General features: G+C 38.2%; 1 protein-coding gene across 1 annotated transcript in view; it reads right to left on the bottom strand.

Annotated features, from left to right (window-relative positions):
- Positions 1–916: 916 nt before the first annotated feature.
- Positions 917–25,079, bottom strand: part of LOC145350938 (uncharacterized) — an 84,595-nt gene continuing 60,432 nt past the window's right edge. Inside the window, exons 4-9 of the mRNA XM_080200438.1 lie at positions 23,645–23,852; positions 23,090–23,228; positions 16,520–16,589; positions 9,248–9,294; positions 3,668–3,726; positions 917–1,870 (exon numbers count right to left, since the gene is read on the bottom strand). Of these exons, the coding sequence (XP_080056564.1) occupies positions 1,828–1,870; positions 3,668–3,726; positions 9,248–9,294; positions 16,520–16,589; positions 23,090–23,228; positions 23,645–23,852 (566 nt within the window). The 3' untranslated portion in view covers positions 917–1,827. The remainder of the gene's footprint in view (positions 1,871–3,667; positions 3,727–9,247; positions 9,295–16,519; positions 16,590–23,089; positions 23,229–23,644; positions 23,853–25,079) is intronic.

Raw genomic sequence — 25,079 nt, 5'->3', positions numbered from 1 at the left:
GAAATTAGGCATAGTTCTTGGGGCTAAAACGATGAAGAATGTGTGTGGGAGGGGGCAGGATCATGACATTGAATATCAGCCACGATCAAAATGTTTGGTGGAGTGGGCCCGAAGGGCCAAATGGCCTCCTCCTGCTTCTATTTTCTATGTTTCTATATGGTTTCCAATTCAAGAAAGGGTAGACTTGCATTGAAGGTGATATAGCAAAAGCTCAACAAAATTAGTCCCTAGAATGAGGGGTTGTCCTATAAGGAGGGGCTGAGTAAATATATATTCTTCTAAACTCTAGAGAATGAGGGGCAACCTCTTCGAAACATACAAAATTCTGAAGGAGCTTAATAGGGTTGATGCTGCGGGATTGTTTGAACATGCAGGGGCACAGTCTCAGGATAAGGGGGCAATCACTTAGGACTAACATGAGGAGAAATTACATCACAAATTTGAAATTTTCAACCTCAAAAGGATTTTGGATGCTCCATTGTTGAATCCCTCAAGGCTGGGTTCAGATTTTTGGTCTCAGGAATCAGGATACAGGGAATGGGTAAAAAAAGTGAGTCGAAGTCCAAGATCAGCAAAGAATATACTGAACTGCAGAACCTATTTCTTGTGTCCTTAAAATGGAGACCAAAACTTTACATAGTCCCCCAGGTGTTTTCTCACCAAAGTCCTATACAACTGACTTCCCTCTTCTTCTACTCCAATGCTCTTGCAACATGCTTACAGAGTTGCAGGGAAAAGACAAGTAGGTCTTGCAGAAGGCCTCCTTCTGTGCTGCAACCATTCTATGATTCTATAAATACTTGAAATAGAAAGCTACAGGGCTACATGGCCTGTGCAGGGTTACCTTAGTAAACAGCCAGCATAGATATAATTAGCAAGATTGTATTCTGTGTAAATATTTGCTTCACAAAGTGCATACCTTTTTCTGTAAGCTTTATTCATTCTCATTTTTATTTCACAATGCATTCCCCAGACAAAGGCCTGAGCCCAATTCATTTACAATGCAATGCTCATTCTCACATTTGTGCATCAAACAATGCTTGAAATTTCCAAGTTACATTTATTCATAGCATTAGATACAGTCCACAAATAATCAAAGTACAGTTAAAATTTTGCTATGTGTGCTCATACATTTCTTGCAACACAGATGAAAGTTTGATGAGTTGTACATTTATGCTGCGATCTTATTTTATGCAATATATATCTTACTGTATGGTTCAGTGCTGTGGATCCATCTTTAAAATTCAGTTAACTCTGAAATGTCAAGCACTGCGGAGCTGCTCAGGTCAACTCCTTAGCTTCGTGAAACACTAACTGGGTAATTGTTAAAACAGTAAAATCTTAATACAGCGAAAGGTTTTAGTCAGAAAAGCAAGACCTCAAATTTCACTACAATAGTACAGTAAATATTTTGATCACATGGGGTTAGAAATTTGCACCAACCTCACAGCATAGATCCTACAAACAGTGTGCAAACTGGGGGGCAGGGAATACCAAAAGCTCCAACTGCACATGATTTGTTTTCACATAGTAAGACACTACCCCGACACGTGCAATGTACAGCTTCTCAAATCTTTAATACAAACCAGTGTTCTCTGTACCAAATGAGATAAATAAACTGATTTCAAACTTCTTACATGTTAGTGTGAGATATAATGGATCATGAAATAGACTACAGTTAAACACCGTTTGTTACTACCAAAATGGAAAACATATTTGCAAATTACACTGCAGTTCCAAGGCTATTTTGTTCTTCCCAACCCTCCCCGTGACAATCCAAGTGACAGCCCAGAAGAAAACATGCCATGAAGCACAGGAAAAGCTCCTTTACTCAGTTTTCCTCTTCAGCCCAGGAACTTTTGTTTGAATCCTAAAATGAGAATAATTAAATTGATATACACTTCACAATTATCTCCATCCATTTATTTAAAATATCAAATTGTTTTACATTTATACTAGTCTATACCATTACATTGATCCTTATAATTTTACAACCTTAAAATCTAGACATATGAGCAGACAGTAACGACAGTGCAGCATATGTTAAGAACTGTTAAGAGAAGGACAAAGTACCATAAATACACATTAGATATTATTTTAGTATACATTCATAAATAGAAACAATCTGAAAATGCAATTCTTCTTGCTTAAAGCTGTGGACATTATGGAGCCAGGTCTAATTATGAAGGATCTGGAGGATGTAAACCTGAACAAAATTTCTGCAACTAAATATGGAGTACCCATGACACACTTACAATTCATACATCGAAAGTCAAAAACACCAAATCTTGGGCATGAACAGAATGAGTAAATATAAAAACAAGACAATTATGCACAAAACAAATCAGCACATCCAAAAATCATAAGCAGTCTCATGCCAAGTTGGACTAATTGCCTCCATCAGATACCATTTTAAACCAATAATTGGTACCATAGGCCAAACACAACCCCAAGTCTTACATGATGGTTCAAAAAAATAGTATGGACAAAGATAAAACAGCCAAAAGGATGGTAGAGATCTTAATTCATTTGGTAAAATTTACAAATAGTTTGACATATAGACTCTAACATTTCCAAAACAAATGATGGTTGAACACTAAAAACAGCAGTGTCTGTCTATTTGTAAATGAAACACTTCATAGCACAGTATAATAGATGCATTAACATGTGCTTTGCACTCAACCTGTGGGTCCCAATTTACCCAGCTACTACAACACTGAAGTAAACTTGCCAAATTCATCATGGTTGATGGTCAGAAAGATATTATAAATTAAACTGCTTGAAATACTAGAAAAGCTTTAGAATGATATTGAAGGTTTTTCATGCAGATCAATGTAATAAGGAATATTGTGTACTTTCCACTGAAAACCATGCTCCTATTTTGTGCAACATTTCATATTACAGGACTATTCAATACACCATTGAATTAAAAAATATTTTTTCAACATCCTCTGCAAGGGATGACTACTAGACAACATACGAACTGATAAAAGTCAATTGAAGATGACAAAAACAGACAAGAATTCCACAACATAGACAAGCTGAAAACATTCCAAATCAAGCTGCACACTAACAAGTACACAAATGCCCAAGAATGCTATGAAAAGCCGATATGACTATGACATGGGAAATTAAGGATTACTGAAAGAGCACAGGAATCATGCCATCAACTAAAACAACCTTCATGCTCAAGAAATGCATCACACCAGTCAAACATCAGCCCTAACAAAACATCAAAAAACATGGTAAAACCTCAGGTGTAGCATATTGTATTAATTAATTCATAACTCCTAATACATTACCACCTTTCTAAACTATGCAAGATATATAATGGGCAACTACGGCATGGAATTGTAAATGTGTCACAATACATCCAAGTGTTAATTATAGCACAGCTAATGTCAAAATTTAAAGAATGATATATTTAAAATTCCCCTTGGGAAACAAATTTGTGTAATTTGGCAGTCATTTTGACAAGAACGTTCTATGTGCAAGATCGACACTGCACTAGAGTTCTACAAATATGCATTTTCTGAAGGTGTGTCAGCAAAACCCAAGAACAGTTAAACAGTGTTAAATGCACATTGAAACAACCACCTTTGCCTGGCAATAGAAAATTATACTGCATGGTTGCCAGGAAAACGATGTTCCAAATTTGTATACTTACTTAGCAGTGACATCTCTAATCTGCTTGCTTACTATCCCTATGTAATGATCAATTTGAGCCTAAAAAAGAAATAAAAACAGGTAAATGTATATTCATAGATTTAATATCACTGTGGGATGTCTAACAAGACTAAATGGCTCCAGCTGATCTCAGCCTTCCTGTATGACCAGAAATACGTTCTTCATTATCGTGAATAGACCTTTTGGTTTGGGGAAATGTTATTCATTCATGTGCAAAAACAGCCTTGAAACCAGATAAACTGAATTTATAGATCTGCTTAAAAGCAAAGCAGTAATCTTAGCAAATCCAATGATCACTTAGAATTCAAGGGTCGCCACCATTAATTTTGAAGACCTCAAGAAGGGCCAGAGAAAATTTTCAACTCAAGACTAAGCAGTTCATTATTACTTGAAACGTGCATTAATATGGTTAGTGGTCAGCAGTATAATAGGAATATAGAGAATATAGAGTTCTCAAGAGCCATTTAGTTTGCAGAATAGGATTTTTTTAAAAAGTACCAAATAACTCAAATTATTTCAACGTGGAGGTTATGATGCAATGCAACATGAGGTGGTAAGAATAAATCCAAGTCTACAGAGGGAAATCAGAGTGGAAATTGCAGAGGCATTAGCCATAATTTTTCAGACTTCCAAGGACTCGGTTGTAAACACTTGTGCAATAAAAAGGTGTATAAAGATAGGCTCAGCAACTACAGGCCTGTCCCTTGAATCTCAGCTATGCAGAGGCTTCAAGAAACAAAATTAACATACATTTGGGCAAACAAAGCTTAAAGAAATTTGGCAGGGATTTTTTTTAAATACAAAGACAAATTTTATTTAACTTGGAGTTTTTTTGACAAGGTACTAGTGAAAGTTGATGAGGGTAATGAGGATAATATGGTGCACATGGACTTCCAGAGGGCATTTGATAAAAATCCTGCACAATAGACCTATGGGCAAAGGTACATAGAATAAAAGAGACCATTGTAAATGGATACAGAATTGACTAATTAGCAGCAAACAGGTTAATGGAAGTTTTGTGGGGTTCACTGGGATCTGTGTTTGATGTACATCAGGAAGAACAGGAATCTATTACCTAGAATTGGCATACAGGCCATTTCAAATTTGCAGGTAACATGAAACTTGGAAGCATGGTCAACTAAAGGAAACTAGTGTAGAACTTCAAAGGAATGGACAGAGAAGTGGCAAATGAAACTTGAGTCAAAGAAGTGTGAAGCAATTCATTCTGGTAGGAAGAATGCAGAGATTCAACACAAACTAAAGGGTACAATTCTAAACGGGATGCAGGAGCAGAGGGCCTGGGTGGGGAGATTCGTAAATCATTTAAGGTAGCAGTTGAGAGGGTTTTTAATAAAACATACAGCATCATAGGCTGTTTTAATAAGGGCAGACAGTATAAAAACAAGGAAGATGTGTTAAACCACATAACACTTGGTTGGCCTCAATTGTAACTGAGTATATAATTCTGGATACTGCACTTTGGAAGGATGTGAAGTCAGAAAGCCATTAGAGTACAGAAAAGGTTTGAGAATGGTTTCAGGCATGAGGAATTTTAATTATTAGATAGATTGGAGAAATTGGGAGGGTTTTTCTTGAAGGCTGTTGACAAGGTATTCAAAATCATGAAGGATCTAGACAGAGCTAAATAGAGGAAAACTGATCCCTCTGGTGGAAGAATTGCAAAGAAGGCTAAACAGATTTAAGGCATTGGCAAAAGATAGTGACAACTTGAGGGAAAAAAACCTCACAGCGCGTGATTAGAGTCTGGAATACAGTGCCAAAATTGGACTGTTATCCAAAAAGTAGGAATGTGTAGGGTCACTGGGAGAATTGGCACAGATATGATGGACTGAATGGCCTCTGTGGTGTTTCAGTTCTGAGACTTTTGAGCATCCCTTGATTTTGGGTGCTCCTCTATTGCAGTTGTGCTTTCAGGTGCAAAGTCCCTAAGCTCTGGAATTCCCCTTCCAACTCTCTTCTCCCCTCTTTCTTCCTTTAAGATACTCAGCCTATAGCTTTGATCAAGCTTTTGTTTATCAGCCTTAATCATTCATATGGCCCAGTGTCAAATTTTATTGCACTTGTGAAATGCTTTGCAATATTTTACTGAAGTCACTGATATAGGTGTACCAGCAACAACTAGTAATTATACAGAGATGAACTGCTTCCTGCAGACAGTAACTCCCGAGGTATAAAACTGACTCATCCACCAGCAACAGGAGTTCCAGTGAACTCCTACTTATAGACAAAAATTATCCTTAAAATACCCGTAGTGTGCAAAAGATGGAACATGACAGGTTAGATTTTAAGATACGATGTCAATTAGACATTGAAGCTTGATTAGTGCATTTGCTAAAAACATCTATGGGTAATCTATAAAGCAATAGTCACTTTCCCCACCATTTCTGCTCAAAACAGATCAACTCTCTTGAAGTATTACAGCAAGTGCCTGTATTCTAATGATCTCAACATTTGCATTCCAAGGTTAACCCTCTTGCTAAATGAGCCTGCTGAACCCCACAGAAGCAGCAAACTACTGCTCTGATTGGATATCATGAGATTAATTAGTAATCATGTTCTCCTGCTGCAGAGGCAATCTAATCATTTTAATGTAAATTATTAGAGGGCTTCAAAAGAAACGCACAGGCCAACAGCTTGTAAGATATCAAACTAACAAATGCAAACCAGGAAGCTGAAACATCCACAGTTCCTGATTAAATTAATTTGAATGAAATGGGAATCATAGGAAAGAATCAATGCAATGTTTTTAAACTAATTTAAGCCAAATTTTTAAATTTCACGTAGCTGCTTGATAGGGCTTAATTGTCATAACATTTATTAACTATCTATACTCAAGAAAATCTAGCAAACGCACAAGAGATTTTTGATGGCAAGAATGAGGAAAAGCAACCACCACTTGCCAAACCTCAATTTCAAGCCCAGTTTTGCAAATATCTAGTGTGTGGTTTGTGTGTTTTAGAATGTAATGTTTAGCTTCAGAAATTAAAGTTTAACTTAGAAAATGGGATGAATGCAGTTAGAGCAAGCTTGTTTAGAGCCTACTACAGCAAAAAGGTTAGGACCAACTAGCCTTAAATTATTAGTCAGAAAGGCAAGGAAGTTGAAATACTGGACTTGAGATCCCCAGAAAATCTCAAAGAAATACCAATTCAAAATTAAGTCAGAAAAGATGGAGCAATAAAAGTGGGTTTACTCCGCTAATAAGCTGCTGATAATATCTGTAATGCTTGCAAAGCAGTACAGTCCAAAGAGATGCTTTTGCTTTGAGATGTATAGCAGCAAGTTTAAAAGCTTTCACTAAATTTTTATCAAAAAAATCATAAATGAAGGATAATCAACAAAGGACAGTCCACAGCAGATTACATCGTCATGAAGATGGGTTAAGCTTAGGAAGGTTTAATTTATCAGGATGTTTGCTGAGGGAGCTTGTACTTAGTTGGACCATGTTTGCAACTCAGCGATAGCCAAAGCAGAGTGAAAACCTAACCTCGTCACTGACTGTGGAAAGTACACGAAGATTAATCTCAGGGATTGAAGGAAGAGAATCTGGAAGGTTGCCTGGTTTGAAATTAGTGGAGAATTTACATTGGTTCTGTTTCTTCTTGCAAAAGTAAAAAATAACAAGAACAAGTGATCAAGGCACCTACAAACAATAGATGGGAAATTGGAGTTTTACCCTTGAGAATAACTGAGTAGAGGACTGGAATATATTTACGAGTGGTCCCTACAGAAATAAGTGACTTTAATATTGATGTACTTTAGAAGAGGATTATTGGGAAATAAAGTATAACTTATGTGCATAACATCTCCAGTTATAAACCATTCTGATAAGTTAGTGCTCGTTTGATATACAATAAAGTGAGATCCTGTGGCACACTTGGTTAAAACAATGCATCTGGATTTTTAAAAAACGTTATTGGTTCTGATCCCGACTTAACAGATGGCAGTGAGATGGTGAATCAGATCGATTTGAGGAAATTGATGGTGGTTAAGGGCATGATGGCCAAGACATAAATTCATCTTCTATAGTTGGTTTCTGAAATGTGGTCAGATCCTAAAACTCAGAGGCCAATAGTCACAATGTTTACTTAAGGGCAGCAAACACACCACAGACCAGAGATCAAACAGTTTCCCAATCTGAAAGATTCAGCCTCACCTGCTGAACAGAGAACAGAAGTGGCAGAAAGAAGATGATGGGAGTAGTGCAAAGGAGAAGTAAGTAAAAGGGGCAAGTGAAAGCTCAGGACAATTTTTTTTGTTGAATAAATGAGAAACAACAGGGAAGGAGACAGAATTCTCACTCTGCTCAGTCGTCACAAGCTCCAATGCAGAGAGGAGGCAGGAGTGCCAAGTATGGTCAGCATCAGCTTACTGTCGTGCTACAAAATTAGGAGCAACAGCCAGCTCTTCCAGAGAAGGCAGGTTAAAATAAATTCTCTATCATTTCACCAGGTACCAGAGAGCACCTTAAGTAGTCATTTATTAAGCTACTGTAGATATAGGAGACTAGCTGGGATGTACTTCAGAAGGCTCCTAAAACAGGTACCTTTTCATTTATCCAGCGCAGATTTTAGCCAGCCTCCAAGGATGCCTGAAGCAGCTAAGTTATTAACAAAACTTGTATCAGTGCAAAACCAGAGCTCATAAATTGATACACATGGAAGCTATTTTAGACTCAAATATATAAGCTGCTCCCAGTGTCATTTCTTCAACATATTCTCTAGAATTACCTTGGCATCCACCACCTCTCTCAAAAGGCCCCCACTGATTAAATCTAACAGCAGATTAGCTGCACAAACTCAGCCTTCTACGAACTAGAACAAGTGAGTGACAAAAAAAAAATGCATCTGCAAATTAATAGTGTACAGCACATATCATCACACTCCTGTACTGCAACAAGCTCTGGACGGTGCATTGGTGACACATCAAGAGTTCACGGGAAATTCCATCAGCAATGCCTCCACCACATCCTGCCATTTCAATGCGAGGATCCGACAAACATTCGTGTCCTTCTTGAAGTCAGCTTTACAAGTAATGAAGCAAAAATCCTGTAAAATCAACTTTTTTTATGGACTGGACACTTTAACCAAATGGCCAAACACATCTCTCCCATTTGGTTTTGTTTTCTCAACTCACAAATAGCCAATATTCCAGAAGAGGAAAATGATTCAAAGACACTCCAAAGCTCTACTTCAAGCTTGGTAGCATTGATATTAATGGCTGGGTGGAATTTGCAAACAATCATTCTACATGGTGGCAGCTTGATGCAGCTTAATGGACAAGTCTGAATGTGGCAGGGAAGCTGAAGGAAGCAAATCATGTACTGCGAATCTCTACTTGGGGACACCTTTCTCTATGTCCAAATATCTGTGGGTGGAGAAATAGGCCTGTTTAAGTCGAAATTCACAACCTTGAGTACACGCCATCCTCAAATAAAGGGACAGCTAACCACAATGATTGTCTGTGCCCAAAGTACCAGGATGTGGATGTTATGGGGAAAAAGGGAAATACAAAAACTATAATTGAATTCAACACTTACCTGGTGTCTTTCATAAACAACAGGGATGCTGAAAACTGCTACCAGAGCTAAGGAAAAATGTTAAAAATCCTTTAGTATGAGACACATCATTTTAAAAAATTGAAAACAGTTCATAAAAACACATTGACTGCAGCAAATATTTCTCAGCCTTCTAGGCAGCAATCACCTGTTTCTAATCTGCAGCAATTCTGTCCCTACCTTTGGGTAAAAATGTGGTATTATTCTGATGTCAATGCCATATTTATAGCTCCTTGTAAAGAAATGCTGTAATAATTTGGATAGAATCATAGAGGTTTACAGCATGGGAACAGGCCCTTCAGCCCAACTTGTCCATGCTGCCCCATTTTTAAGACCCCTAAGCTAATCCCAATTGCCTGCATTTGGCCCATATCCCTTTATACGCATCGTACCCATGTAACTATCTAAATGCTTTTTATAAGATAAAATTGTACCCGCCTCTTCTACTACTACCTCTGGCAGCTTGTTCCACTTCCCTCTGGACACACTCCTCTCTTACCTTAAAAGTGCAGAGAAGGTTCACCAGGCTGATACCAGAGATGAGGGGGTTAGCCTATGAGGAGAGATTGAATAGACTGGGTCTGTACTCAGAGTTTAGAAGGCTGAGGGCGGGGGGGGGGAATTTTATAGAGACATAAGATAATCAAGGGGCTAGATAGGGTGGAAAGTTTCTTCCCACTTAGAAAGGATAGCAGAACTAGAGGGCACAGTCTCAAAATAAGGGCGGGAGGGCAGTTTAGATCAGAGTTGAGGAAGAACTTCTTCACTCAAAGGGTGGTGAGTCTCTGGAATTCTCTGCCCATTAGAAGTGGTGGAGGCTACCTCGCTGAATATATTTAAGTCATGGGTAGATAGGTTTCTGATAGACAAGGGAATTAAGGGTTGTGGGGAGGAAGCAGGAAAGTGGAACTGATCCACTTCAGATCAGCCATGATCTTGAATGGTGGGGCAGGCTCAAGGGGCTAGATGGCCTACTCCTATTTCTTGTTATGTTCTATGCCCTCTAGTTTTAGACTCTCCTACCATAGTCAATATCTTTTCGCAATCTTGTCTATGCCCCTCATTATTTTATAGCTGTCTATAAGGTCACCCCTCAGCCTATGCTCCAGTGAAAAAAGTCCCAGTCTAATCAGCCTCTCCTTATAACTCAATCCATCAAGTCCCGTAGCATCCTAGTAAATCTTTTCGGCACTTTCTAGTTTAATAATAGGGTGACCAGAATTGCACAGTATTCCAAGTGTGGTCTTACCAATGTCTTGTACACCTTCAACAAGACATCTGACTCCTGTATTCAATGTTCTGACCGATGAAACCAAATGCCTTCTTTGCCACTCTGTCCACATGTGACTCCACTTTCAAGGGGCTATGAACATGTACCTCTAGATCTCTGTTTTATAATTCTCCCCAACACCCTACCATTTATTAAGCCCTGCCCTGGCTCAAATCTACCAAAATGCATTTTTCTAAATTAAACTCCATCTGCCATTCATCAGCCCACTGGCCCAATTGATCAGGATCCTGTTGCAATTGGAGATAACTTTCTTCACTGTCCACTATGCCACCAATCTTGGTGTCATCTGCAAACTTACTAACCATGACCCCTATATTCTCAGGCAAATCACTAATATAAATGACAAATAACAGTGGGCCCAACACTGATTCAAGGCACACCCCTGGTCACAGGCCTCCAGTTTGAAAAACAACTCCCTACAACCACTCTGGCTTCTGTCAAGAAGCCAATTTTGTATGCATTTTAGATACCTCACCTTGGATTTCATGAGGATTAACTTTATGCAACAACCTACCATGTGGTACCTTGTCAAAGGCCTTGCTAAAGTCCATGTAGACAACATGGGTTTCCTCTATGATCGTTTAGCCTCACCAGAAACAAAGGTGTAAAACTGGGCAAGAAAGTCAAAACATAAGCCTCAGCCCAAACATGAAGGATACTCTTAAGATTGTTGTTAGTTGCTAATTCAAATTAAGTTTCAGCTCAACTTATTTTTAGGTGAACTTTAGTAGTTTTCAAAAGATATCACTTAAAGTAGTGGCATGGAGAGAAGATATCCCTAACTCACATTCGCCCAAGTTATATATAGCTCTCCACTGCAGCAGGTATTGTAACTAGTGCTGTTGGAAAAGGCAATTGAGATTTGACGTTGTTTTGATGTAATGACATATCAGAAATGCAAGTTTGAGGTACTGGAATTATGTAGAATTACCTACAGGACAAGTATCCTTATCTACAAATCCAAGAACTGAACACAAACTTTTTGAACCTCATCCTAGCAGGAAATCCCTGACCCAAGGTAACACGAACTGAGGTGACCGCATTCTCTAATGCGGGAAGTCCCTGACCCAAGCCAACATGTTGTTGATCACGCCGAATCTTTAGCACAGGAAGTTTTTTTATTTGTACATCAACATTGAACCCTTTCCTACAAGCAGAATTGCAAATGGCACAGCAGATGAAAAATTACATATAACATTCAGTGATACAACTTACTTTTCTTGCCATTGTATTTACTTCAGACTATAGCTGACTGAGGTTTAGGCAATTGTAATGTATGTCAGCCAGTCCTATATGCAATATCCAAAACAAAAATCTGAAACCCGAAATTCAATAAATTCAGAATTTCAGATAATGGATACCTCAATCTTTATCAGGAATAACAGCTGCAGGAATAAGACTTTGGTACAAATATCCAACTAGCACAGCAGCAATTGTACCAATTTTATACAACAAAAACAGTAAATGCTGGAAAATCTCAGCCGATCAAACAGGGAGAGAACTGAGCCAACATTTCAATTCTGGATGACTCTTTAGAGCTAAAAAGAACTAGGAATACAATGAGATTTATGTTGTGGGGGGGCAGCGGTGGTGCTGGGTAGAGGGCCAACAATGGGTGGAAGCAAGCGAGATTGGCAAAAATATCATGGAAGGGCAAGGGGAAACCATATCGTGGTTCTGAGTGGGTGGGGAAGAGGGAGGGCAGAGGCACAGGAGATGGGTCAGACATAGCTGAGAACCCTATCAACCACAGTGCATGGGCAAACATAAGGAGGTAAATGGAAGGCAATGAAGGTGGACAGGGCAAAAGAGATCAATTGAAACCCTGTCACAAAGAACAGTACTTAAGCAAGGTAAGCATTCCTGGAAGAGAAGAGGCAGTGAATTAAATATCAAGACGAGAGCAAATTACTGTGGATGCTGGAATCTGAAACAAAAAGAAAATGTATTTGTAGGCAGGGACTCAAGTTGGCACCAAATTCCCTGAGGAACTATACCACCCTCATCTTTTCCTTGTCCTTAATAATACTAAAGACAAGACTTATGTCAATTATAGACAACAAAAAAACTAATTGGGGCAGGAAATGAGGACAAGGGGGATCTTATCGTGGTTTTGGGAAAAAGGCAGATGTAGGAAATAGATCAAATCCAGTTGAATGCCCTGTCAATCACAGGAGGTGGGGAAACCTCAGTTAAGGAAACAGGCAGATATATCAGAAGTGTAAGTTTCATAGGTGGCATCATCAGAACAGATACAACAGATTGAGAAAATGGGGACAACAGGACAGAATCCTTACAGAATGCAGGTTGCAAGGATCTGTAGTGGAGATTGGTGGGTTTGCAATGAACATTGATGGTCAGTCTATCACCAGAATGGAGATAGGGGAGTCAGGGAAGGGAAGGAGGGAGGTGGAAATTGGAAGCAAAAAAAAAAATTGTTTTTCTTCCCCAATCCAGATGAGTGTAGAAGTGGCACCAATACAGTAACCAACGTAATAGAGGAGAAAAGTGTGGGTGCAGACACAAGCAACTGGAACAAAGACAAAGACTAGCAACACTGGGGTAGATGTGGGTGCCCATGGCCACCTTTTATTTGCAGGAAGAGACAACTTAAAGTTGCTGAGTGACAGTACAAGTTCAGCCAGATAGAGGAGTGTGGTGGTGAATGGAGGTTGCTCTGCTCAAGCAAGAAACAGAGAAGGCCTCAGACCCTCCTGGTGGGGGATGGAGGTGTAGAGGGATTGGACATCCATAGATTGAGCTCCCTCCATGACACCCTAGTCCATTCTGCCATCACACCCAACTCCTTATTCCCTTCCTCTGCAATGGCAGAAGGTGCAACACCTGCCCCTTTACCTCCTCCTTCAGTGTTCAAGGACAAAAATACTTTTTTTTTTTAGGTGAAGCAACATTACATTTACACCACCTTCAATTTAGTCTACTCTATTCACTGCTCCCAATGCAGTCTCCTCTACTTTGGGGAGACTAAGCAGATTATAAAAAAGTGAAAGGGTAGGAGTCGGAAAAAAAAGGGTAAGGAATTGTAAAAAGACCTGGATGAGATATTTGCAAATGGCTGTTAAAATTCAAAAAGAGGTGATGAAGACCAGATATTAATATTGTAAAAGATGTGAAATGATGTTGAACTTGCTAGAACAGAAAGCAATTTGGGACAGATGGACAGACCACAGTAGCAATTGTGGTAAAGTTCCTGCTAATTCAGATCAAATCAAAGGCAATCATACTGATACTGCATAGTGCTTTGGCCAGGTGCCATCTTGAAGTGCTTTGAATTCTTATCAAAAGGAGTGAGATTTATCTAAGCCAAGAAAGGTGTGCAGTGAACAACTTGGGCAGGTTCCTGTCAGAAGTTGGAATAAAGGATTGAAGAGAAGTTTGAAATATTTGGATCTTTCAGCCTTCAAATGGTATGGAAGGCCTGAAGATGTCCAGTCTTTATTTCCTAATTCAATTTAAGTTACTAAATAGGTTTTAAAAACAACAAAATAGTAAACGGCAAAATAAAAGTTTAATTTGAAGTATTACTTCCAGCTAAGGTACAATTGAAAGTACATAAAGCAGTTTCTGAGATTGCTTTATGAGGAGTGATCATGCGCTTCTACATGCATGTAGTCATCCAGCAATATGAATCGTGATGGCAGTGGCTCCAATTTTCTTTTCATCACATGGGTGACCAGAAATGTCTCCCGTTTTTAGTACGTGCCATTGATGTATCTGGGAAGGATTTGCAGATTGATATGCAACATGAATGCACTTTCCTCAGCCATGAAGGCCTGGAGGTGGGACTAGAAGTGGCGATGCTGGCGTTGGACTGGGAGTCGATATGTGCAATCTTCTTACTGTGGGACTTGAACACAGAGCTTCGAGCTCAGAGGCACGAATGCTACCACTGCACCACAAGCCCATCAGCATTTAGCCCAAGCCCAATTCTAATAAAGTAAAAAAGTTGCAACCCTAGGGTAACGCATTGAAGAACTAGAACACTACAGGCCCTTCAGCCCACAAGTTGCACCAATCATATTCCTACCGATCAGGCCTATCTATAGCCCTCAATCCCATTAAATCCCACGTACTCATCCAGAAGTCTCTTAAAAAGGACCAACGAGTTCACCTCCACCACCACCGATGGCAGCCAATTCCACTCACTCACCACCCTGAGTGAAAAAACTTACACCTGACATCTCCTCTGTACCTACTCCCCAGCACCTTAAACCCGTGTCCTATCGTAACGACCATTTCAGCACTGGGAAATAGCCCCCGAGAATCCACCCTATCCATACCTCTCAACATCTTATAAACCTCTATCAGGTCACCTCTCATCCTTCATCTCTCCAGGGAGAAAAGACCTAGCTCCCTCAACCTTTCCTCATAAGGCATGCCACCCAATCCAGACGACATCCTTGTAAATCTCCTCTGCACCCTTTCAATAGCTTCCACATCTTTCTTGTAGTGAGGCGACCAGAACTGCGCACAGTACTCCAAGCAGGGTCTGACAAGGGTCTTATAAAGTTGCAGCATTATCTCCCGACTCCTAAACTCAATCCCTCGATTAATGAAGGCTAGTACACCATACACCTTCTTGACCACATCCTCCACCTGCGAGGCCACCGCTCTTCCTTCGTCAATGTGTTTAGTCACATTTTCAAAAAACTCAACTAGACTCGTATGGCACGACCTGCCCTTGACAAAGCCATGCTGACTACTTTTGATCATACTAAACTTCTCTAAAATGTTCATAAATCCTGTCCCTCAGTATCCTCTCCATCAACTTACCAACCACTGAGGTCAGACTCACCGGTCAGTAATTTCCTGGGCTATCCCTGTTCCCTTTCTTGGAAATAGGAACCGCATCCGCAATCCTCTGGAACCTCTCCCGTCTCCATCAATGACACAAAGATCATCGCCAGAGGCTCTGCAATCTCTTCCCTCACCTCCCACAGTAACCTGGGGTACATCCCATCTTGGTGACTTATCTATCTTGATGCAATTTAAAAGTTCCAACACATCCTCTTTCTTAATGTCCAATACGCTGCATTGTTCTGCATGTTGCCAAACTTCTTGACTGTTGTTGAAGCTGAATCATCTAGGCAAGGGGAGAATATCCCATCCTTAATTGTGCCTTGTAGATGGTAGATAGGCTTTGGGGAGTCTGAAGTGAGTTATGTGGCGCAGGATTCCTTGCCTCTGAGCTGCAAGTGACTTGTGTTTTTGCGGTAAGTCTAGTTCAGTCTCTGATCAAAGTTAACACCCCTCAGGATGTTGATATTGGGGTATTCAGTGATGGTAATGCCATTGAATGATAAGGGGTAAATTTTAGATACATTTTGAGGAGCATCACTCAGTTCTTTACAAGCTATTTGCTTCTTGGCTTTCAACTTGGCCCTTTGAGATTTTGCTTTCAAGGATTTAAACAAAAATTATTTTTTAGGTTTTAGAAGAATGTTACTAAAATTTCAAACATCTGGTATCGCTGATCTATTTGAATTATTCATATTTCTGACCTAGAAACAGAATTTTCAACATTGTATCAGAATAGGCTGGCTTGGAAGCATTTCTGTGATTGTGTCTAAATCAAAATTAAAGACAGAAGGCTGAGCTGGATGGGCAAAATAGTATATTAGATTTTACAAAAACTGGAAAGGCAGCCAAAAATGTTCTGATCAAATTTGAAAATCTGAAAGTTAGTGCGAGTATTTGAAAATAATTTAGGTAGATAGCCCAACTAGATGCAACCTGGATATACAGGAACCTCTACTGGAGAAGTTCTCAGAAACAATATTGAATAAAATGTGTCAAGTTTCCAGCTAATGTACTTTCATAAATATACACATTTGGTCAAAATATAAGTGCAAACATTTTAAATTTGATGTGATATGTAAATAAATAGTAACATCTGTAATGTATTTTCTATTCCCCTTCTGTACAACTCAAAGTACACTTACCTATTATCAGCAGGGTCAGCCCATTAAACAAGGCACCAACATACGTGAGCAGCCACATCAGTACTGAAAACTATGGCAGGAAAATAAAAATCGAGTTATAACTCAAAAAGGTCCCACTGCAATATTATCAGACATTTTAAAATATCAACAAAATCCAAAACAGTGTCAATATGTCTCTGCACATCTCTGGACTGTCGGAGGAAACTAGAGCACCTGGAGGAAACCCCCACACACAAGAAAACTTGCAAACTCCACAGACAATCAACCAAGGCCAGAATTGAACCCAGGCCCCTGGCACTATGAAGCAGCAGTGCTAACCAATGTGCCACCCTCATTTCACATTGGAAGTCTGGTTTAGATCAGATTGCCAGAGTGCAACAATGAATATGATATAACATATTGGGCAGTCCTTTAAGATTAAATGCAATAACTACATAATTGACATGAGTTAATTAGTTGAGACAATGTTTTACAAGAAATTCAAAACAATTTGACAGTGCATATCACCAAAGGTTGATCTGTACTTGTCATAATAAAGCATGGTTGCGCCGATCATATCCCTACCTACCAGGCCTATCTATAACCCTCAATCCCATTAAATCTCATGTAATCATCCAGAAGTCTCTTAAAAGACCCCAACGAGTTTTTCTCCACCACCACTGACGGCAGCCAATTCCACTCACTCACCACCCTTTAGTTCGATACTGGAGGATGTTTCCTCTTTTGGGTAAGCTAGAACTCAGGGACATCATTTAAGGACAAAACGTCTTCCTTTTAAGCAGAGATGAGATGATAAAAACTTTGCTTTCTCTTAGACAATCACTAGGATGTGGAATTTTCTTCCCTAATAGGTGGTGGAAGCTAGGTCTTTAACGTTATTCAAGACTGAACTGGATTTTTGTTAGACAAGGCGGGCAAGCGTTATGGAGGCAGACAGGAAAGTTAAGATAACATTAGCTAAATTTATTCAGGAAATGAACAAATGTCACTAATACTAGATCCTAAAGCACTCAAACTATTAAAAATTTATTAAAAATGTAACATTCATAAAGCTTAAAATCTGAAATTCTATACATCAGGCACAAAATGGCAACAGGAATTGGTGCTCTCCAGTCCAACAAAACACTGCTAACCTCCTGCCTCATTTCAGTATAAAATGTACAACTTCAAAATCGTGTTACCAACAGGAAATCCTGGTGCCATTGTAAGAAGCTGATTCAACATGCTTTTACACCCACATCAGAAATTACAACTCCTACTTTCCAAGCACCTAATGAAAATCACACCAGAAGCTTTTTTTTAAAAAAACACATTTAATGGTTCAAAACATCTCAAGTCAAGGAAACCAGCATATATCACAATTGACCAGTCAAAATAAAATAATCCCAAATGTGCCAGGAGCAGAATTTTCATTCAATTCTTTATACTAAGAGACAGGTCCATTTTTCATCACATTGGTAAATTTGAAATAGTCCTTTTAAATCCAAAAGCTAAAGTGGACTCCTCCCTAACCACAAGTTGAGTGAATGCCATAACCTCTCTGTCGACGAAACAGCACCAGTTACATGTTTACAGAATACAAACTCTTGTTTCGTCCCAGGATTCCGGCACTCAACTAAGGTTACATTTTACTCCATAGAGTTTTCACTTTTCTTAAATCAATTTAAATAGATGTCATTTTATAAATGAAAAATAACAGCAAATTATGGATTTTAAACTCATTTACCTCCAAGGTATACCATTGCCCAGTTATGATTTAATGGGATTAAAACTTGTTAGAGCCCTTGATTGCCATTTATAGCATCAATCTTCCAAATATTTAACAAGGTCAATTATTTCAATATCTTACCAGCTGTCCCAAATACATGCTTTTTTCAACATTAGATAAGTAGTGCAAGATTTCATGTACAAATACCATCTGCTGGAACATAACCTTTCACCACAGAAAATGGGCAGGCTTCTCGAACTATTCTCAAACAAGCTTTGTTATCCTACTTGCCAAATCATTTGATTTCATTCCAGGGTGTACAAACAAAAGCACTGTGAAAGCTATTTCCATAGCTTACCCAAAGTTCCCGAGAACATAACTATCGCATAACCAATTATAATTTCTACATTCATTTTAAGCTACTTTTATAAATCTAGAGATAAAACTGATAAAACAATGAAATAGCATCTAACAAAAGCTAGATCACGTCAAACTGTAAAACAAAGTTGAATATATCAAAGATGAAATTTAATTTTAACCATTAAAGGCCCTTTTCATAAGACATAAATAGTATATGCACAACATTCCTGCATTGAATTTGCACAGAGATATGTTAAGCCACATTGGTCTCGCAAAAATAGTAATTTCAATAACTTTTGGTTTGAATTTGTTACAATCAAGTGAGAGAAGACAAACTGGATCCCCTCTGGTCAACCTTTCATCATCACTGAGGCGTAGATTTTAAAACATTGCAGCCAATTTCAGATAGCTAGTTTCTTGGGTGCATCAAATTGCAGAAGGTATTGTAAGATTTTGCTTTACTGAAAGGTTTTGGATAGAGTTGGCTTCTCAAACCAAGCAACGCACTTATTCTAGGAGAGAGATAGCATCTTCTTTCGAGAACGAAAGAGAAGTGAGCTTGTCACTGCTTCACTGGCAGTTTTTCCATATACCAGCCATTTGTCTTTAGCAGTTTGTGTGCATGCTAAAGGGGTTTTAATAAAATGGTTTCAGGAGTTTACTTATCTGATATCTGAACAAACACTTGCTTTTTTGATGGCTGGGAGGATTCCAGCCATCATCTCCTTGAATGCACCATTATCAACCTTGATGAAATAGAGAAATAGCTTTCAAATAGCTATTGTTCTACCAGACTGTCTCTGCTGGAGAGATAGTCTTACGGAAATATAAATTTAAGTCTTGCACATTTTTTTAGTCAACCCTTTTGTAGTAGTTCTTGACATCTTCAGCTGTGAAATTTAATGAGGGTAGCTGGGCATGGCCAAATTGTATTTCACATTGGAACTTTGTAGGAGCTGGTCAACTTGCAATACCAAATGTCAGGTGACTTGCAGCAGTCACAAGTCAGTGCATTTTCTTGTCTTTAAAAATGTCCTTTTTAAAGAATTCAATATATACTTGGTTAGCTGGTGATATTATAGAATGGTATCAGATGATAAAAGTCACATTATCGTGACAAATTAGACAGGGCAAGTCACACATGGTTTTTTTATAAAATGAATGTAATATTAAAGTCCGACTTTACAATTCAACGTTGAACAAAGTAATAAAAAACATTTGTATAAACCAAAGTTGACTAATGCTTTGGCCAGGTTACTAATTGGAAATCCAAATGTAGTTAATTGCATTCAATTAATAAATTTAAAATGAGCAAGACATCACTCAGCACTGTGCTTGAGCCTTATTACACAACATTTTGGCAACAAAAGGAAGGCAGCTGTGGATGACTGCAGATGTGGGCTCAAATAAGGTCTGGATGGATTTACAGGTATGAAAGATCTGAAATTCAATCCAAAACATGAGGATGAGATGCCAGAGTGGGAGTATTACAAATAGCGTAGGAATGTGGGACGATTTCCTAGCTTTTTCCACCTTTCAACTAACTACAAGACATGTTTCTTTAAAAGTAGTATTCCAACATTGAATGATGAACAGACAACACAGGCTTTAAGTTTAATTTAAAGGAATTGTTTATTTTTTATTTCTCAACATCTGATATTTAAACAGCACAAACTCACCCACTCACACTCGCAAGAAAAGAGACAACCTGCACTTAGATTACTTAAAAGAAAAAAGTCACTCCTATTATCAGTCCTTGGAGGTGGCAGTTGCAAACATTATTACGTCTGAGAACTCAGTTCACTCAAGATAGAGGGTGGAAGTTTCTGGCAATTAGCTCAGTGGTGTACTCTGAGCAACTGCAGGTTTCTGCCTTTTTTCCCCCCAGTTGAAGATGTAGTTGAGCACCTGTGTTGAAGTTATGATCCACAGAAATAGCTCTACTACCTGTGGTGAAATTTCTGGGCAAGGTCTTTTCCCTGTGTTTTGTCCCAGACTGACATCTTGGGGCTGATCTTGTGAATTAATAAGGGATTTCTTATTGTGAGCAATTTTTGTTATATGACCATGGTATCAATGTTCCCAATATCCACACAAATACTTTGAAGAGACAAGCAATTGTCAAACAACGGGGACGGTTTTGATAACTGCATCAACATTTATGAATAACCTACATTCATTTTAAGCTACTTTTATAAATCTGAAGAGATACAACGGATAAAACAATGACATAGCATCCAAAAGCTAGATCAAGTCAAACTGTAAAATGTAAAGTTGAATATATCAAAGATGAAATTCAATTTTAATTAAAGGCTCTTTTCATAAGAGATAACTGGTATATGCACAACATTGTATGTAATTCAATAAATGGACAGCAAATGATTAGCAAGGTAAATGGAATGTTGCCAACAGTCGCATGGGGAAATTGAACATAAAAACTGAGAAATATTGTTGCAGCTATACAGTGCCTTATGAGAGATCACGTCTGGTTCAACATTCAAAAGACATTATTGATGATCTTGAGCAGGGGCATCAGTGGTATGGGTGGCAGAAGCCACAGTCACTTATGGTGAACAGAAAATTGAGGGGACAGTGTGTTCAAAGACTATTCAAGTGCCAGAAGCATAACACTGGGTGTCAAGAACAGGACTCAATTTCTCCATTCACTGACAAATCGAATTTTAATTAGGAGTTCACTTTAAATTACTAATATTCATCTTTTTAGTACAGTAAAGCTGTCTATTGTTAATACTTGCTCTGCAATGCCAATCATAGTGCAAGTTGTGCAAAATATAAATGGCACAACTTGCAAATCTGTATGGATAGTAATATAAAAATTGGAAGTCTTAGTACATGTTGTACTTTGACTAGAACATCTTTATTTGGTACACTGGCACATAAATGATACAAGTTCTGAGTCATAAAATTGTGAAACTTTTATGCAGCAAATAAATCACCACTTTGTCAGTCATGAAATAATTTTTAAAAATGATTAAGACCTACATTCCCAAATGAAACAGTTACCACAAAGTTCTCATCTGTTTTTCTAAAAATAGTAACCATTCCTTTTAAGCTATCAATTTATGCTGATAGCTTACTTGAAGGAATTTGCCATCATTTTGTGTATACTCTGAATTGAGTATTTTGGATTTGTATACAAAACTTCCAACTGTAAAGATCTGACACAGCTATTAAAATAGCAACAAAAGACTGGAAATTAGGCTTGAATTTCAAGTTATTTTAGAAGCACTACAGTTGTTAAAGTTGAACTTATATAATGCAGAACCATGTTTTCTACTAGAATGTCTGCATGAGGGCCATTAAACACTGTTTAGAGAACAGGGATAATTGGAACATTTCAGATTAATTTGTTTATACTGAATATTTAAGTCTTCAGGATCAATGGCTGTTTTCAATTGAAGTCAAACAAAGTCCGTGGCACACTCCAACAAGACATTCTCAGAGTTGGAGAACATTGTGCAGAGATGGTGTCTGGTTCAGTAATTGTTAAGAGCCTACTTGCATGGCGTTCATAAAAACACAATGGAGTGGGTTTCACTGATTGACAAACCTTAAATCATTCTCAAAGTTAAGTGGTGAACTCCACACTAAAAGATCTAGTTAACAGTAGGTAAATGATCTTCATGTCAAGAGTTGTTCTTGGCAAAATCCTGAGAACATTGTAATGTGCCACCAACCTGAGATCTGGGCTTGAAGATCTCACCCACTAACTGGGTACAACTGGATGACCTGCCTAGAGGCAATCCAGGAAATCTTCTGATCCAGGGTTTTATCATCAACAATGCTGACATCAGAATACAATCCCATTCTGTTTGGAAGAGTGTAACCAGAGACCAGGCTATTCATCAATCTTGCAAAACAGGTAAAAGCAAATTACTGCAGATACTGGAATCTGAAACCAGAAGAGAAAATGCTGGAAAATCTCAGCAGGTCTGGCAGCATCTGTAGAGAGAGAAAAGAGCTAACATTTGACTCTAGATGACCTTTTGTCAAAGCTCTCATCTGGACTTGAAATGTCAGCTCCTTGCAAAATGGATAGACTGATGATAGGGTGGTCTTTGTTCTTTTAAAAATGCATACTTGTACATTATGTATCACAGGAATATATTCTAGCTGGATAGGTCCAGGAAGATCACGTTCTGCAGTTGCAAAAAATGAATGTTGACATTGGAGATCAACTGTTCCACATAGCATAGTACTCAGACCATTATGCCATTTTAACTTGAATTAGAACTGAAATTCATCTCCTTAACCATCCCTAAAACCCACTGCATAAAGCAAGCTTCTATTCACTCTTCCTATTATTTCAAGTCAGTCAGATTCCATTTTTGTCAAATTTTGCTGTGGTGAAAGACCTTAGGCATTTGTCTGATGTAAATCAGTTATGAAACTAACCAACCTAAATACTCGTACACCTAAAATTTCAAATCAGACTTGCAATATTTTATTAAACAAGAACTTAAAATGAAATAAATACTTGCCTTCAGAGAATCCACCAGATCTTCAACAAGGAACAATCGTCTTAATTCAGTAATCACACGGTTGATATGGCCGAGCCCAATATCACTATACTTGTGCACCAGTTCATCAGACACAGCAAGATCTGTCTCCAAGCACGCCCTAGAAAAATAGTGGCACCACGTAACTAGGGGGTTTTGTTAACAAACTGGAACACTGCAATGAACTCACTATCTTAACATATGAAAATTATCCTTAGCCTTTATTTTTATTAATTATGATGCCTCCCATCAATGTAACCTAGGATTAGAAATGAGCCTTGTAAAACTGTTGGTTTAAAATATATCAGAGTGAATGTTACCCAAGCAAAAGTATGGCAAAACAAATGCTTATTAAAAAATGCAGAAACTATGTAATCTTCTACTGGCATAAAACATAGGCATTAGGTACTGGGTCATATACATGTGTACAGAAGGACTGATGGCAAGAGTATCTTCTCAATTTCTTCCGACACTCTACCACTATTCACATTATAGGTTAATATGCCAATATACAATCCAGGTGCAAGTTATACTTACTTGAATGGGTGACCTTCATCAGACTTCTGCACTGCTTGCAGAATACCCCTGTATATTCTGAAACTAATGGTAACTGAAAGCAGTGCCAGGGCAAGGTATGCAATTACACTGACAATGCTGAAAATTGTCATAGACAGCAGTAAGAACAGACTTGCACCAAACACCAATCCAGTCTTCTTGATATCGCGCCAATAGATTAAGTCCACAACTGCCAGAATTAAAAGGGGGAGAAGAAAGAATTAGCACAATGTATAAACTATTTCTACTGCATAATTAACAGCACAATCCAATGTCATGGCATTATTGACTATTAATTAAGTCAACAACTAGACTAAATCATTATATTTGGAAAAGGCTTCAAATTAATTTGCAAACGCTATTTTCAGATTGTGTTAGGTAGTTACAAGTACACACCCTAACCAGCTGATGTATAAAATTTCCTTTGAATGTTTCATAACTTACTGGTAGGGGTCAAAATCCTGTTTCAAACTAGAACACAAAATTACAATGCCAAAAAAAATTGCTAAGCAATACTGTGAACAATTAGAACAATTGTTACTTTAAAATGACAAGATGTCCAAGAAACAAAAATCAGCCATTTTTATTTGCTACTTGAACAGGTTGCAGGTTTGGTTTTGGGAGCAGGAAAGAAATGAAAATAATGAAGGATGCTGCATGTTATCACCATACTCAGCTGGAAAATCCAAGTCTGGCTTCAAAGTCATAGAGATTATTTTGAAAGGGAGAAAGCATCAGTGAATATAAAAAAAAAACTTTAATCCCTGTTGTGATAAGGGTAACCTCCAGAATCCTCATTCACTGCATAAATTTTGATAAGCTTACAGGAAATGTTTAATAATTAAAATACACGTATGAAATCTTATTAAAAATTCATAGCATGTTCAAAATGTGGTCTTATTATTTATTTGGCCAATATGACCAGATCAATAATTTTCACAGCTCACTTTTGGAACAATATTCAATTATGATTTTCTGAAAATTCAGATTTAATTAGCACCTGTCACAATAGTATTTTCAGCCCATTTTCCATCATGGGCAGATTAGCATATCTGATTGTTGATCAGCGAGCAAGCTGCAAATTCAACTCTACTGCCAATGTATACTGCAGCTGTCATTCCAGTATTAAGATCATTCACATGACATTATATTTCAAAATAGATAATAAATTATTGAAGTGATTTCTAAAGCTAGGGAAGTCAGGCAGGAACTTTAAATTTTTTCATGAGATGTGGGCAAACCTGGCAGGCCAGCATTTATTGCCCTTTAACTGTCCTTAAACTGCATCAACCACTTTGCTGTGGACCTGGAGTCACATGTAGGCCAGACCAGGGAAGGATGTCAGATTTCTTTCCAGGAAGGGTTTCTTGATCATCACCAGGCTTTTAATGTTAAATGTTTATCGAATTCAAATTTC

The sequence above is a fragment of the Carcharhinus amblyrhynchos genome, chromosome 12 (genome assembly GCF_965287045.1).
Source record: "Carcharhinus amblyrhynchos chromosome 12, sCarAmb.v2.hapA, whole genome shotgun sequence".
Lineage (NCBI taxonomy): Eukaryota > Metazoa > Chordata > Chondrichthyes > Carcharhiniformes > Carcharhinidae > Carcharhinus > Carcharhinus amblyrhynchos.
Note: the sequence above shows the minus strand (reverse complement) of the source record. Positions and strands in the feature narration are given on the sequence as shown.